The following is a 13872-nucleotide window of genomic DNA, read 5'->3' as shown; positions in this document are numbered from 1 at the left end:
TCCTGGTGCCACCAATTTCCACCAGTTCTCCATTTGATCTAGCACCAAGCTTGATGGCCATGCATCATCCTGAAAAAAGCCAGATCCATGCAAAAAGTACTATTTCAATTTATATCCCCAAATATGGATTTAAGCTTCTGGGCACCATATTGTATTCTTAGGCCATTTCTGCTAAATTTGATATAAGACATATAGGGTCTGCAAAAACCCTCAACGTGAGCAAATGAGGCCAATGTTTGGGAAACAAAAGTACAGCACTCCCAAGTGTATGTGCACAATAATTCTTGATTCTCCGCATGGATACCTCCTCCCCACCTACTCACCAATAAAAGTGAAACATGAGGGCAAAAGGCAGCCCTAAAGCCTATCTTTGGAGAATTTCTAGAGCCCTTCTTTCCCTAGGGACCCACCGTCCACACCTGCTCACAGGGTGGGGGCTGCAAAAGTTCTTCTAATTGAGGTACCATGAAGGGTACCAGGCGGTCCCCTGGGGTGTTTTTCAGGAAGTGAAACCTCCTGGTGAAGCAGAAACTTTTTTTGTATCTCCTTTGGCTCTGGTCAGTTTATATCAAACCTAAATAATTGGAGCAAAACTCAAGGTAGCAGAAGCTACTGATTTCCTGTCACCTGATTTCTGTTAGAAGTACCACCCCCAGGCCTCGATTCTTGAGAAATCAAAGCAAGGATTGAACCCAGCGGCAGGCATTCACATCAGCCCTTGAGCCCTGAAGAGCCAGGTAAGAAATCCGTTTCCTTTGATTAAGTGACTACAGGGAGGTGATAAGGCATAAGATGATCTTAAAGAGTAGAGATTCTGTTTTAACTCTAGGGCTTCTCTTGTCAGGCTTCGTCATGGCATCTTGATTTAAGCCAGGGTGATTTCAAGGCTTGCTGCTCGCCCACACCCTTAGCTACTCTCTCTCTCTCCAGAACTACTATGGACAACCAACTCAGAGTCACTCTACAAAAGTGGCAGATTGGAGCATGTACCTTAAAGCACGGCTTCTAACCTACGGGGTTTAAGCTGGAGCTCTGCCTCCTGCAAGCCTTCTTTCTACCTTAGGCCAATTGCTAAACCTCTATGTGCCTTGGCTTCCTCATCCATAAAATGGGACCAATAGAAATTCTCCTCACATTATGAAGATTGGATAAACTAAAATACAGAAGTGTATAGGACTGCCTGCTATCAAATAAGAAAATGATCAATCACCGTCCTGTGAAAATATCTCCATGAATTTTGCTTTAAATGCTTTTGTCTTCAAAGATATATTGTTAAATATTAGTACACTTTGGTGATGTTAAACCTCCTCAGCTAACATTTCTGCAGAGGATGTTGGCTACAAAATCCCACCTCCAATCTATAACCTAAGAAGCCAGGATTAGGAGTGGGCCCTAGAGACAGGAGGAAGCTCTATTGACAGCAGCAAGTAATAATTTTAACATTGTCATAATGGTTTCCTGGAAGGGGTGTGTGTGTGTGTGTGTGTGTGTGTGTGAGAGAGAGAGACAGAGAGAGAGAGAGAGAGAGAGAGAGAGAGAGAGATTTCCTTTCCTGGTATCCCTTAAAATGACTTGATCTCACTAGTCACCTTTTGAACTTGCATCCTGAGCTTTCGCAAACCTGCTCAGAGGAAGTAACTGAAATTGATGTTCAGTTTAAACTTCATTGAGTTCACAATATGCAAGAAGCAGGTTCCCTGTGTGATCCTGGTGGGAGAGATAATTCCCTTAGGGAATTCACACTCCATAGAAGAGTTAGAATAAATATTAGGATGAAAGTAGTGAGTGAGATGTGACAAATGCTGAGAGCTGTGGGCTCTGAAGGGGAAGTTCTTGCAATCAGGTGCAGAGAAAAAGCAACAGTCTCAGGGGGTGTGAATGTCTACAGCAGAGTTTGAAAGAACTTGAAGAGGGAGGGAGGGAGGGAGAAGCATTTCAAAACGGAGAAGATTCCCAGAAGGTAGAAGACATGTCCAGACCGGTGGCTCTGGTGTGGACATGAGCTTTGGAAGTCCTTGCAGCTGATCTGTAAAGCTCTAGAGAGGCCTGGAGAGGGTTTCTCTAGTTGGCAGTAACAGGTCAGCAAGAGTTGAAGCTCAGGAAAAGCATGACTTGAGCAGAGATTTAGAGAATTTGATCTAGGAGCCTCTGAAGAATAGATTAGAAAAGAAAATGATTAGCATCTGCATATCAGAGAAAATATTTGGCCTTCAGTTTTTTAGATGGGCTTATTTCACTTAGCATGATATTCTCCAGCTCCATCCATTTACTCGCAAATGCCATCATTTCATTCTCCTTTAAGGATGAATAATATTCCATTGTGTATATGTACCACATTTTCTTTATCCATTCATCTGTTGAGGTTCCATAATTTAGCTCTTTTGAGTTGAACTTCTATAAATTGCATCACTGTAGTTTGTTGATTTTAAGTCCTTTGGGTATAAACTAAGGAGTGGGATAGCTGGGTCAAATGGTAGTTCCATTCCAAGTTTTCTGAGGAATCTCCATACTACTTTCCAAAGTGGTTGCACCAATTTTCAGTCCCACCAGCAACGTATGAGTGTACCTTTCGCCTGACATCCTCGACAACATTTATTGTTGCTTATATTCTTGATAATTGCCATTCTGACTGGAGTGAGATGAAATCTTAGAGTAGTTTTCATTTGCATTTCTCTAGTTGCTAGAGATGTTGAAAATTTTTTAAATATATTTGTTGATCGATTGCATTTCTTCTTCTCTGAAATGTCTGTTCAGTTCCTTAGCCCATTTATTGATTCAGTTATTTGTTTTTTGTGTTCTTTATATATACTGGAGATTAATGCTGTATCTGAGGTGCATGTAGTAAAGATTTTCTCCCATTCTGTAGGCTCTCTCTTGGCATTATTGATTGTTTCCTTTCCTGAGAATGTCTCTGATATGTGGATGATAATTCACAATAAGCGGCATGTAGCTAGGGAACAATAGAGTTACTTTGCATTAGGTAGAGGGGAGTGAAGGGAAGGGAGGGAATATGGAGGTAGAAAGATATATAATGTAGAACAAATCTGACATGTACCCTATGTACATATGACTACACAACTGATGTGATTCTACATCATGTACAACCAGAAGAATGAGAAATTATACTCCATTTATGTATGATGTAACAAAATGCATTCTATTGTCATGTGTAAGTAATAAGAACAATTTTTTTTAAAACGATTTAGGGTTTATTGCCTGAAAAAAATTTAAAAAGAGACAAAATAGGTAATTTTTTACTTAAATCTTGAATATACTCTGTTGTATTTTGCAGATTGTTGCATCTTACATAAAAGTAAAAAAAAAAAAAAAAAAAAAGGAAATGATTGGGATGTGACTCAGTGGTAGAGCACCAGCCCTACATGAAGCCCTGGGTTCAATCTACGGAACAAAAAAAAAAAAAAAAAGAATTTTCTGCTAAATGAGAACCAAACTCATAGAATATTTGAATATAGAAAAAGGTCCATATGCAAAATAACTTGCAGAGGGAGAAATGGCATGATTTGGCCATTGGTTGAAAAGGAAAATAAAGGAGATGGAGTAAAATTTGGCTCCAACTTTTGAAACCTGGGAATTAAAGTGATCTGAGGCACGTTGCTTAGAAGGGACATTGACTTTGCCACACATTTTTTTTTAAACAGAGAAGTTTCAGAGGAGTGACTCCAACAGAAACTAGTCACAAATCGCTGAGGAGTAAGTGGTGAGGAAGCAGGAGGAAGACAGCAGAGTGCAAAGATTGAATAAGCAGGGGTAAAGGAAAGGGAGATGGAGGGTCATGGCTGGGACATTGGCCGACTTAAGAAAGGGAGCTTTGGGACTGGGGGCGGGGTAGCCCATTTTAGTCATAAGAACAATCTGGTAATAACAAACGGTTTTTGAATATTTGGTATCTTATCAATTGCAAATTATCTTATGTTCTCAAAGCAATAGTTTGAAAATGAGCAAGGTAGCTAATGTCCTAAATTTATACAGAGATCATCACAACAGTGACAGGCAACAGAGGTGAACCTGTTTCTGCAGCGTAATGCCACAAATGGAGCAAGAGACTGTGGGTGCAAGGAAGAACCCATTTCTTGGAAAAGCAAACATTCTAGTGGAAGGAGATGGACAGAAGGGCACAGAGGGGGAAAAGTCAGAACGTGCATCCTCAGAGACAAGCACCCAGGCGGGCGGAAAGGATAAAAATGCAAAGCTATTCTGAGTGGCAGAGGACGTCAGGTGGCTTTGAACTTCTCAGTACATGATGGAGTTAGTGGACCTAAAAGTCATTATGCAAACCAGACCTGCATTGGCTGTAAGATCTCTAGTGAATAGACATGGAAATGGCAGCACCTTCAAAAACCAGAAGAGATTTGCAGAAGTTGCTGTAATAAAATAGGGTAGTGCATGATCAACTGAGTCTTCATTTTAGTATCAGTGCTGATTATAGTACCTGTAAAAATAAAATCCTATTTATAACACATTTTGACCAGTTTAGTTAGTAGCTCCTGCTAATCTATCAGCTGACCTTTTGGCATTACTGTGAGTTGGATACTACGGAAGTCATTAAGTATAATTATTTTAATGATAAGGCAAAGCTGTGAGAATCTACAATATCCTTAGGAATAGGTGGACTGGTTCTAGTTTTATGTATATATATATATATATATATGGTCATTTTTTATATGATGCTATTTTATAGTAATATTTGTTGAAGAATTTGTAGAAATAGAGTTGCCCTAGTGATATACTATTTAGGAGAAAAATAAAACATCTACCCATCCGTGGTCACTGCTGCTGTTAGCCATGATAGCCATTATAGACATTACCTCACCAATAATACAGACACAGTTCTCATCAAGCAGCTGACAAACAAGGATAAATTAAAACAATGATAGTCAAATCATCTCCTTTGGTCCAAACAATTGATGACCTCTATATTTTATCTCCCTACTGTTACTCCTTTGGAGAGGACCATAGTAACTTCCAGCTCATTCCATACTTGCCAAAGGACCTCAGGAAAATTGATTAATTTTCTGAGCCACCATTTCACAACTACAAAAAGGAGACACAGTGCCTGGTATTAAGTTCAAGCATTATTACAGATACTGACCAAGACAGAACAAAATCTCTACTTTGTTGGATCTTACATTCTGGGGAAGAGAGACACAATACAGCTAATCTCCCTCAAGGATAAATGCCAAGAAGCAAATAAAACATGTTGTTGTGAGGGAGAGGAGTATGCACTATAGGTTGAAGGTTCAGGGAAGGCTTCTCTGAAGAGATGACATCTGAGCTACATCTGCATGAAAAGGCACCTATTTGAGTCTTACAGCAATCTATAAAACAACAATTATTATTGATCCCATTTTATAGTTGAAGAACCTGAGACCCCAAGAATTTAAAACACCTCAGAGCAAATAGGTAAATTAGTATTTAAACCCAGGCAATCAGACTCAGGAGGTTGCAGTCTTGCATGCAGCATCACAGAACCTTCTTGACATGAGTTGCGCAAGGTCACAGAGTTAGAGCCCCCTCCAGATTCTAAGGATAGTCCTCACTGTGTTCTCTGGCCTGTTGCAATGTGCAGGGGAAACTAAGCAACAAAAGTCAATAGAAAGTACATTTTCCGATAGTGAAGCATAAATAAAGGCATCCAGGACTGAGAGACAAACAAGTCGCGGATGGGGCTGGGGTGTAGCGTGGTGGTGGTGCCTGGCCTAGCATGCACCGGGCCTGGGGTTGAACCCCAGCACTAGGAAAAAGGAAGAAGAAGGAAGACAACTGTGACATGTGGACAGACATGCATGGAGCTTTCTTTTAAGGTAAAGTATGCCCCAAGCCAGGTTGTGGAGAATGCTGGCAGAGACTCCTAGGCCCATGTGTCCCAAGAGCCCCTGCAGATGGTTCTCAGAACCCAGTAGTAGGTCTTGCCTCAGATCCCAGGCCAGCAGGGAGGAGCGCTGTCTACCCTCAAAGACACACAGAGAAACATTCAGATGCGCGACAGGAGATTATCAAAGACCTGGTCTTCGCTCTCCTTATTTTATTACTGTTTTTAATTTTAGGACTTTTGAGAACAAAATGTCAACACCCAGAAATTCCTTGAGTGGAACTTTCCCTACAAAGGGCCCTATCTCCATGCAACCTGCTCCAAAAGTAAACCTCAAGGGGACGCTGCTGCTGGTGGGCCCCACCCAAAGCTTCTTCATGAGGGAATCTAAGGCTTTGGGGGTAAGTCAGTCACCCTACACTCCAAATCTAGAGCTTCTCTGGTCTACAGAAGCGGACGCTACAGGCCATGTGTGGGATTCAGTCCAAAGTGAAGGGGTGTTATCCGACCTGGCATGCTCCCTATGTGACACAGCAGGTCCACACAGGGTTGTGCCAAAGAAGTTATCAACTGGGTCACTGTAGGGGGTCTGATGTCACCATTGGTTTAGAAGTATGTAGCTTTAAGGGCCTTTCATCTCAGTCTATTGCTAGAATGCTTGTTTCCTGGAAATGTCCTCATATGGTGGGAAAAATGTATCTGAAGAAGAAAAAGGCAAAATCCTTGGCACCACTGCTACTTCCTACAGGCAACTGGCAGGGTTCCAAGTTAGAGCCAAGGCTTCCCACCTTCCCTTGCCTGCCAACAGTGATGATTTCATCCACCATCCTCCTCCTCTTCTCTCCCAGGCTGTCCAGATCATGAATGGGCTCTTCCACATGGCCCTGGGAGGGCTGCTGCTGATCCCCACAGGGGTCTATGCACCCATCTGTGTGACTGTGTGGTATCCCCTCTGGGGTGGCATTCTGGTGAGTGAAAAATATAATGACCCCTTGTAAAATGGTGAAAAAAAATACTAAAAAAAAATGTAGACCATTTGTGTACTGAGGAAAGTGCATGGGCAGGAAATAGATTATTGGTTCCTTGGGAAGAGAGGTTGGCTAAACAGAGGGAGCGCGCTCCCAGGGTTGAGGGTTAGTGGTCATGCTTCAGATGAGTTCAGAAAAAGATGCTCTGTGTGATTCACACTGGGAAGAAAGAATGTTCCAAGCTGGGCCTCCCCAGTCGATTCTGGAGGTGAGGAGGCACTCGATGTTTGGGGTTTGGGAAAGCCAGAGGCAGCATGTCCGCCCTTCTGCTCTTCTTCCCTATAATTGTTTACTTACTATGGCACCTGGTGAAATTAGTCCCAACCCAAATAAATTTCCCTTTATGAGCTCAGCAACATTTCCTTGGGCTGTGTCATTTGCAGGTTTTCCAAACCTGAAATCCCACCTGAGAATGGCATGGGGCATCGATGTTTATTTCCCCAGGGCACTTTTCCTGGCTGCCACTGTGAGACCAGAGTTGAGAATTTCAGAACAAATAGAAATGAGTTAGAATAAGAGCTTCCCACTGATTTGCAGCATGAACATCAGGAAAGGAAGATGAGAAACAACCACGGTTCTTTCCGGGGGCAGCTGACATTTTAATGAAGGGCCTTCACATTCAACTCTTCTTTCTCTGTTCATTCACACCTCATGGGCATCACTGTGGCCCCAAAGAACATTCTCACAAGTTACAAACACAAGGAAAAGAAAACTCCTCAAACTTTTTCTTCACACTGATACCCTCTCACCTGTGCTACATGGGACGTCAGCCCTAACTGTAGCTTGAAAGATGGTGGTCTGGGGCTGACTACAATCTACACCAGTAATGAGTAGTGGTGTTATTATTGCTGCTGCTTTTTGATTCAATTTGAAGAAACAAACTAAGGCATATCTATCTGCTTGGTGTACTGAGTAACAAGAAAATGTGGGTTTTCTATGCTCTTACTATATTCCAAGTTACGCATTCCCAGGTGGTTGAATAACATGGACTGAACATAGGCCAACCTGAATAAGGAAGAAACATGACTGAAGAGAAATGAATGCACTTGATTAAATGGGTTAATGGTTCAGCGAAAATGGCTGGAAATGTTCATGACTTCTTTACAACCAGTTCTCAATGTTAAAATGTGATCTCCCTCTCTCCCCCTTTTCCCAACTCTCCCACTCCCTCCCCCTTCCCCGAACCCACCACCTCACCTCTCTTCTTATAGTATATTACCTCTGGATCGCTCCTGGCAGCAGCAGAGAAAACCTCCAGGAAGAGTCTGGCAAGTAACCATATGTCCTTCTTTCCCACACATCAGAGAAATAGCTGTTTTCTCAGTTGAAAACAAGGACCTTAAAAGAGCTTTGGAATCACAGACTCTCCACTCTCAAAAGCAAAGGATCCTCCACAAGGCTGGCTGTCATTTCATTCCTGCAAAACCTGAAAGTGAGATCTACTTTATGCATGTCCTCAGAAGCACAGCTAAAGGCAGAGCTATGAAGACTGTGCTTAAAATCTTGTCAGTGTTAAGTGCTGTGTGAAAATAACAGACCTTTTGAAAGCCATGCCATTTCTTCTAGACCAGCACTGAGGACAGTTGCGTCATCAACATTGTGACTGATTCATGCTCTAGCTCAGTTAGAATCTTAAGTTATAATCTTGAGCAAGACTGTTTCTCTATGAACCTCTTGAGGTGTCACCTACTAGATGGAGATGGTACCATAGGAAATGGTTACCATTCCTGTGTCTACTAGGGGAAATCAGTATGAGGATGGAATGGAGAAACATGTGACAGTATTTCAGAAGCTAGAAGCTTCCATGTGCTCTTGTTCTTATAACACCTACAAAAAAAAACACCCAGGAAGACTCTGCCCTGAGGAGCACCTGATTCTGGATGGGTGACGAGGAGCTTACAGCCAGTTTCCTCTCAAAAAAGCCTCTCCCAACACTTGCACTTACTAAGCCAAGTCACTTGTAAAGTCTGAGTACTTGTAAAGTCAGTGAGGGGGTTGCGTGAACTGAGATGGGTCCCCTCTAAAAGTGGTCTAACAAACTCAGTTTGGGGAGATCAATTATTCTATTATCCAAATGCAGCCAGACCCACTGAGTAGCCCTCTGTAGATCACATGGCCAGGGATAGAATGTGTGTGTTGTAAAGTCATCATCAACAATCCCATGACACTGTGGCACTTGTCACATATATCTTCCTGTTTCAACCTTGTACCATCCATGAAAGGCAGGACATCCACATTGACTGTCTCTCACCTATACTACCCAGAGACGCCAGCCCTAACTGTATCTTGAAAGATGGTTGACCAGGGTGGATTGAATCCTATGTCAACAGGGAGTTGGCAATGGTGTCATAGCTGCTGCTGCTACTCCTTGCTTCTCTTTGACACCACAGTCCTGGAGGGTGCTATCTGCTCCTTCCAAACCTATACCCATAGTACCATACTTAAGTGTAATGCAAAAATCTCTCTCCTCTGCCTCCTAGGTGTCATTCATCTTCATTTATTCAACAAATATTTATCAAATACCTAGTAGGTAGGAGAGTGCCAGTAAAATAAGTATAAGGTTATGCAATACAGGAATCAAAGATCATTCCTAGATGCTTGGCTTGATAAACTGAATGGATGGTCATATCATCAAATGAGATGGAGAAGACTGAAAAAAGGAACAAGATACTTGAGTTTTTATTTACATAAATACAGTATATGTACAATGTAGATTTTATTTATAGAGACAATGGGGCTAAAAACCAATTAGAAAAAAACTCTGGTAATTTTAGGTGTCAGAGAAATGACATCTGGGATTCCTCACTGATAATTCCCAAATGGAAGTTAAACATAGTTAATGGATCTGTTTATCTGTTTCAGGTCCAAGCAAAAGTAATAATGAACTCATTGAGCCTCTTTGCTGCCATTTCTGGAATAATTCTTGTGATCATGGACATACTCAATATTACGATTTCACATTTCTTAAAAATGGAGAGTCTGAATATTATTAAAACTCCTGTGTCATATATTGACATATACAACTGTAAACCCACTAATCCCTCTGAGGAAAACTCTCCATCCACAAAATACTGTTACAGCATACAATCCATGTTCTTGGTAAGTGTGAAATTGGATTTCTCTCCAGGGAAGAAATATGTCATTTTTATTCCAATTATCAACTCCAGATCTATAATGTCTAAGTCTGCTAATTTTTGCAAATGTGGCTTTGGCAAGAATTTTACCTATACTCTACCTCAGTTTCAACTGTAAGATGAGGATAGTGATAGCAGTCATTTTATAGCATTTTCTTTTCTTTCTGTCTTTCTTTCTTTTTTAGGAATAAATGAGTTAATATATGCAAAGCACTTAGAACAGTGTATGGAATATAAAAAGTGTTAAGTGTTTCAACATTAATTATTAATGTCATTTGTGGTGTTAATATCTATAATAATTATTAATATAAACATGGAAGAAATTCCTAAGATATCAGAGTTTGAGGGGAAAAAATGTTCATCCCTCAGTTGTGGAGGGTTGCACCGAAAGCTGAATACAGTTTAATTTAGGACTCAGCACTTACTGTTTCTTACCTAAAACTGATGATTCAACTGACAGTTCTTCTGTCAGCAATATGCATTAACCATCTGATGTACGCCTGAAGTTGCATTAAGGGTTCAGGTTATAAAGTCACTGTCTTCCATACTAATGGTTTTCCCAGGGAGTCATTACTTAGCTAAAGAACAGATCTTTTAATCATTTATTTGATTTTAGTTATCAGTCATTTACAGAACACCAAACATACTCTCTGTGCCATTATTACATTCTCACCTTCATTCTTCCATTATTTTTCAGGGCGTTTTGTCACTGTTACTGATCTTTGCCTTCTTCCAGAAACTTGTGACTGCCGGCATTGTTGAGAATGAGTGGAAAAGATCCTGCTCCAGGCCCCAAGCTGTAAGTAGGAGCCACTGTGTCCATAACACCCCTCTCGAAAATTCACATCTACAAAGGATCATATGTGGATAATGTGATCCAGTGAGACTTTGGAACTGGGAACTTCACACACACCAAAAAAAAAAAAAAAAAAAGGTCTTGCTGTATTTCTGGAGAGCAGAAAATACTAACTGCTAGCAATGAAGAAAACTGTCTTTGAAATTAGAAATATGTCTATAGCTAGACAGAAGGGATAGTTCTATAATATGTGAACCTTCTCACTAACCTTTTCTTCCACTTGCTGTCATGATTCCATACCTGATGTTTACGGATGGTTGAAGATTAAATCACTAGTTCTTTTATTTCATTTCTCTTTAATCCTCTCTTCCTCCCACCCATTTCTCCCAGTTTCTCTTCCAAAATTGTAGGTAGGTCCAAAAAGGCTCCAAAGTTGGGAAATATGAATATCCCAGTGATAGATCTAGTAACAGCTGCTTTGGAACCACAACCCATTAGACTTGGAACAGAACTTAGAAATCATCATTAATCCCTTTATTGTGCAGTTTTGGAAAATAGGATCAGAGAGAGAAAATTGCTCTGTCAGGACTATAACCACTAAGGGCAAATTAGAACCAGGGTCTGAATCCTCTATTACTGCAGTGTTCTTTTCCCCTGCTATGTGATCATTCCAGGCAAAGTGGCAAATGCCTGCAGCCCAGGGGATTTACTCAGACTTCAGTTTTGATAAGTGACTTGATAAGGATTTCACCACCTGGGAAATTAATCCTGGTGTTGGGAGGCATATTGTAAGCAACATAAGTAGCCTAAAAACTTGAAGGCTTTTGAGAAATATGTATAGAGATGATTGAGAGAGGTGCCAATGGTAAAGGTCAAGAAAAATTTGTTTGTATTCTAGAAGGTGGTTCTTCTGTCAGCTGAAGACAAGAAAGAACAGACAATTGAAGTAAAAGAAGAAGTGGTTGAGCTAACTGAGGTACCTTCTCAAACAAAGAATGAAGAAGACATTGAAATTATTCCAGTCCAAGAAGAAGAAGGAGAAGAAGAAACAGAAATAAATTTTCCAGAACCTCCCCATGATCAGGAATCCCCACCAATAGAAAATGATAGCTTTCCTTAAACTGTTTCTTCTGGATTTTGCTGCCTCTTTTAAGCATTAGTATTTAGCTTCTAAGAGACATAGTTACCCCATTTCTTGAAGCACTCTGTACTGGTTCTCCATGTTTCCATCTGGTCTTTGCTGGAGTGACCACAGCCCCATCTCTAGCACATTCAGCAAATGTGGGAATTATAATAGATTGTGATGTCCTATTTCTTGTTTGGGGAAACTTTCACACATTGGAAAAAAGCAGAATAAGTGCTGCAGAACATGATTTCCCACTAGATCTCCCCTTGGCTAGGCTTTTCAGTAGTAGTGCTTTGTAGTTGTTTTTTCCATTAGCAACAGGACGACTCAGCATCTGGTAGAAAAGATCCATGACTGACTCATGCCATTCCTTTAAGCTATCTTTAACTCCTTCCCATCTACATTTTTTGTTGAAGTTCCTTTTGTATCATTGTTTTAAGGGAAATAAAATGATAACGATAAGCAATAAAGAATCAATCCATCAATATCTCATAGGGCTGACGCCATGACATATTCTTGGAGAATCAGCATTCCATTAGGGAAGTTCTAAGTGGTCACTACCCAGTCCCTTAATTGTCCAAATAGTACAGCTTATATTTGAACATGTCTCTTAAAGTTCCCCAACTCCTACTCTGGCCCTCGGTTACGTTGTCTCCCTCCTTTTAACCTATAGGCAAAAGAAGAAAGAATGATTAGAGAAAATACCATGAGTACTCAAATCTCAGGTAATAATCAAAACATGTATTTATAGAATGCTTTACAGGTGACTATTTCATAAAATAATTTCATTTAATTATCTATGTTCAAGAAAGAATGCTTATCCCTATTTTATAAGTAATTCAAAGAGGTGAACACATACCTGTCATAGTCACAGCTAGCAATCCTGAGAACCTTGTTTCATTCACAGATCTTCATACTCAAATCCTGGTGATGTTCAAAGCAACCAGACTGCAATGTCTGCATAAATTACCAGAGCCATGTTATCAGTTGTTATCAAGAAGCTACTCTGACCAGAAGATGTTAGGAGAGTTACAAAGAGAGTCAGAATCAGAGTTTACCCCTTTGGATAAAAACCTTAGAAATTCACAACAGTCATAAAACTAGTTATGGCATAAGTATTTAATTAGCTGGAAGACTATATAATGCAGACACTAAGTATCATAGACATCCTCAGGAAGAAGACCATGTGTGAAAACAGCATAATTAAAGTGCCAAGTCTCAGGCAAAAGCCATCCTGCTTTTCAATTCCTGTTCATGTTCAGAGATACAATACCTTACCTAGGAAGAATGTTAACCTAGGAAGACATTGAGATCATCCTTCAACCTAAAGCTGTAATCTACCACTTCCAAATGTGGTAGGTGTATGGGATAAGGTAATTTTCATTTCCTGTGATATTTCCACTTTGTTAAGGACAATCTGTGGAAGATATTTCCTGTAATTACAATTTTTAAAAAGGAGATTAACCATTTTTCCATGCTAAGTTTTCAAAATTAGCTGTAAGTGAATAAAGCTTTGTGTTCTTGTCTGAAGTAGGTGATTCTCATGTGAGTGTCTCCCCATCCTTCTTTAATCTTGAAATGTCAGACCATGGGGGTTCATCATATTCACATACACTCAATCTGAACTGGAATGGTGAGGAGTCAGGTAATTAGTATTTGTGACAGTACATTTGTAAATCCTGAGTATATCTTCATGGACTGTGTTGTTAATAATGTATTGCTCACTCTCAGCAATCACAGCATGACCAGAATGCATGACCATCGCTCCTGCTTTAATTAGAGAAAAGGGAATGGCAGTGGCAGACCCATTGAAAACAATAATGAAGTCAGAAAAAACTAAAAAAAATACAAGATTTTATTTCTTATTTTCCCTACTTCTGAAATATACATGAGGACCCCTCTCCAAACCCATGGTTTACTTAGAAATTTTATTTTACTCATTTTTATGATCTCAAGTA

The 13872-nt window shown here is 40.3% G+C and overlaps 1 protein-coding gene across 2 annotated transcripts; it reads left to right on the top strand.

Annotated features, from left to right (window-relative positions):
• Positions 1-605: 605 nt before the first annotated feature.
• On the top strand, positions 606-13444 carry Ms4a1 (membrane spanning 4-domains A1). Of its 2 annotated transcripts, none has more exons than XM_046445656.2 (7): positions 606-737; positions 6066-6231; positions 6679-6798; positions 8070-8126; positions 9721-9957; positions 10690-10791; positions 11690-13444. In XM_046445656.2, the coding sequence occupies exons 2-7, from the start codon at positions 6082-6084 to the stop codon at positions 11906-11908; spliced, it is 885 nt and encodes a 294-aa protein (XP_046301612.1). In that variant the 5' UTR covers positions 606-737; positions 6066-6081; the 3' UTR covers positions 11909-13444. The 2 variants fall into 2 exon arrangements, with proteins under 2 accessions (XP_046301612.1, XP_046301611.1); XM_046445655.2 differs by having other exon boundaries at positions 608-737; positions 11687-13444.
• Positions 13445-13872: the final 428 nt, after the last annotated feature.

The sequence above is a fragment of the Marmota monax genome, unplaced genomic scaffold (genome assembly GCF_021218885.2).
Source record: "Marmota monax isolate L192 unplaced genomic scaffold, Marmota_monax_Labrador192_F-V1.1 WCK01_AAM20220418_F8-fsc00038, whole genome shotgun sequence".
NCBI lineage: Eukaryota > Metazoa > Chordata > Mammalia > Rodentia > Sciuridae > Marmota > Marmota monax.
The sequence above is the reverse complement of the archived record's forward strand: the minus strand, read 5'-3'. Positions and strand labels throughout refer to the sequence as shown.

Coding starts and splice junctions, on each gene's coding strand:
- Ms4a1 (XM_046445655.2), top strand. CDS start 6,082: ATGTCAACACCCAGAAATTCCTTGAGTGGAACTTTCCCTACAAAGGGC. Junction 6,799..8,069: donor CCCTCTGGGGTGGCATTCTG/GTGAGTGAAAAA, acceptor CTCTTCTTATAG/TATATTACCTCTGGATCGCT. Junction 10,792..11,686: donor CCTGCTCCAGGCCCCAAGCT/GTAAGTAGGAGC, acceptor TTTGTATTCTAG/AAGGTGGTTCTTCTGTCAGC.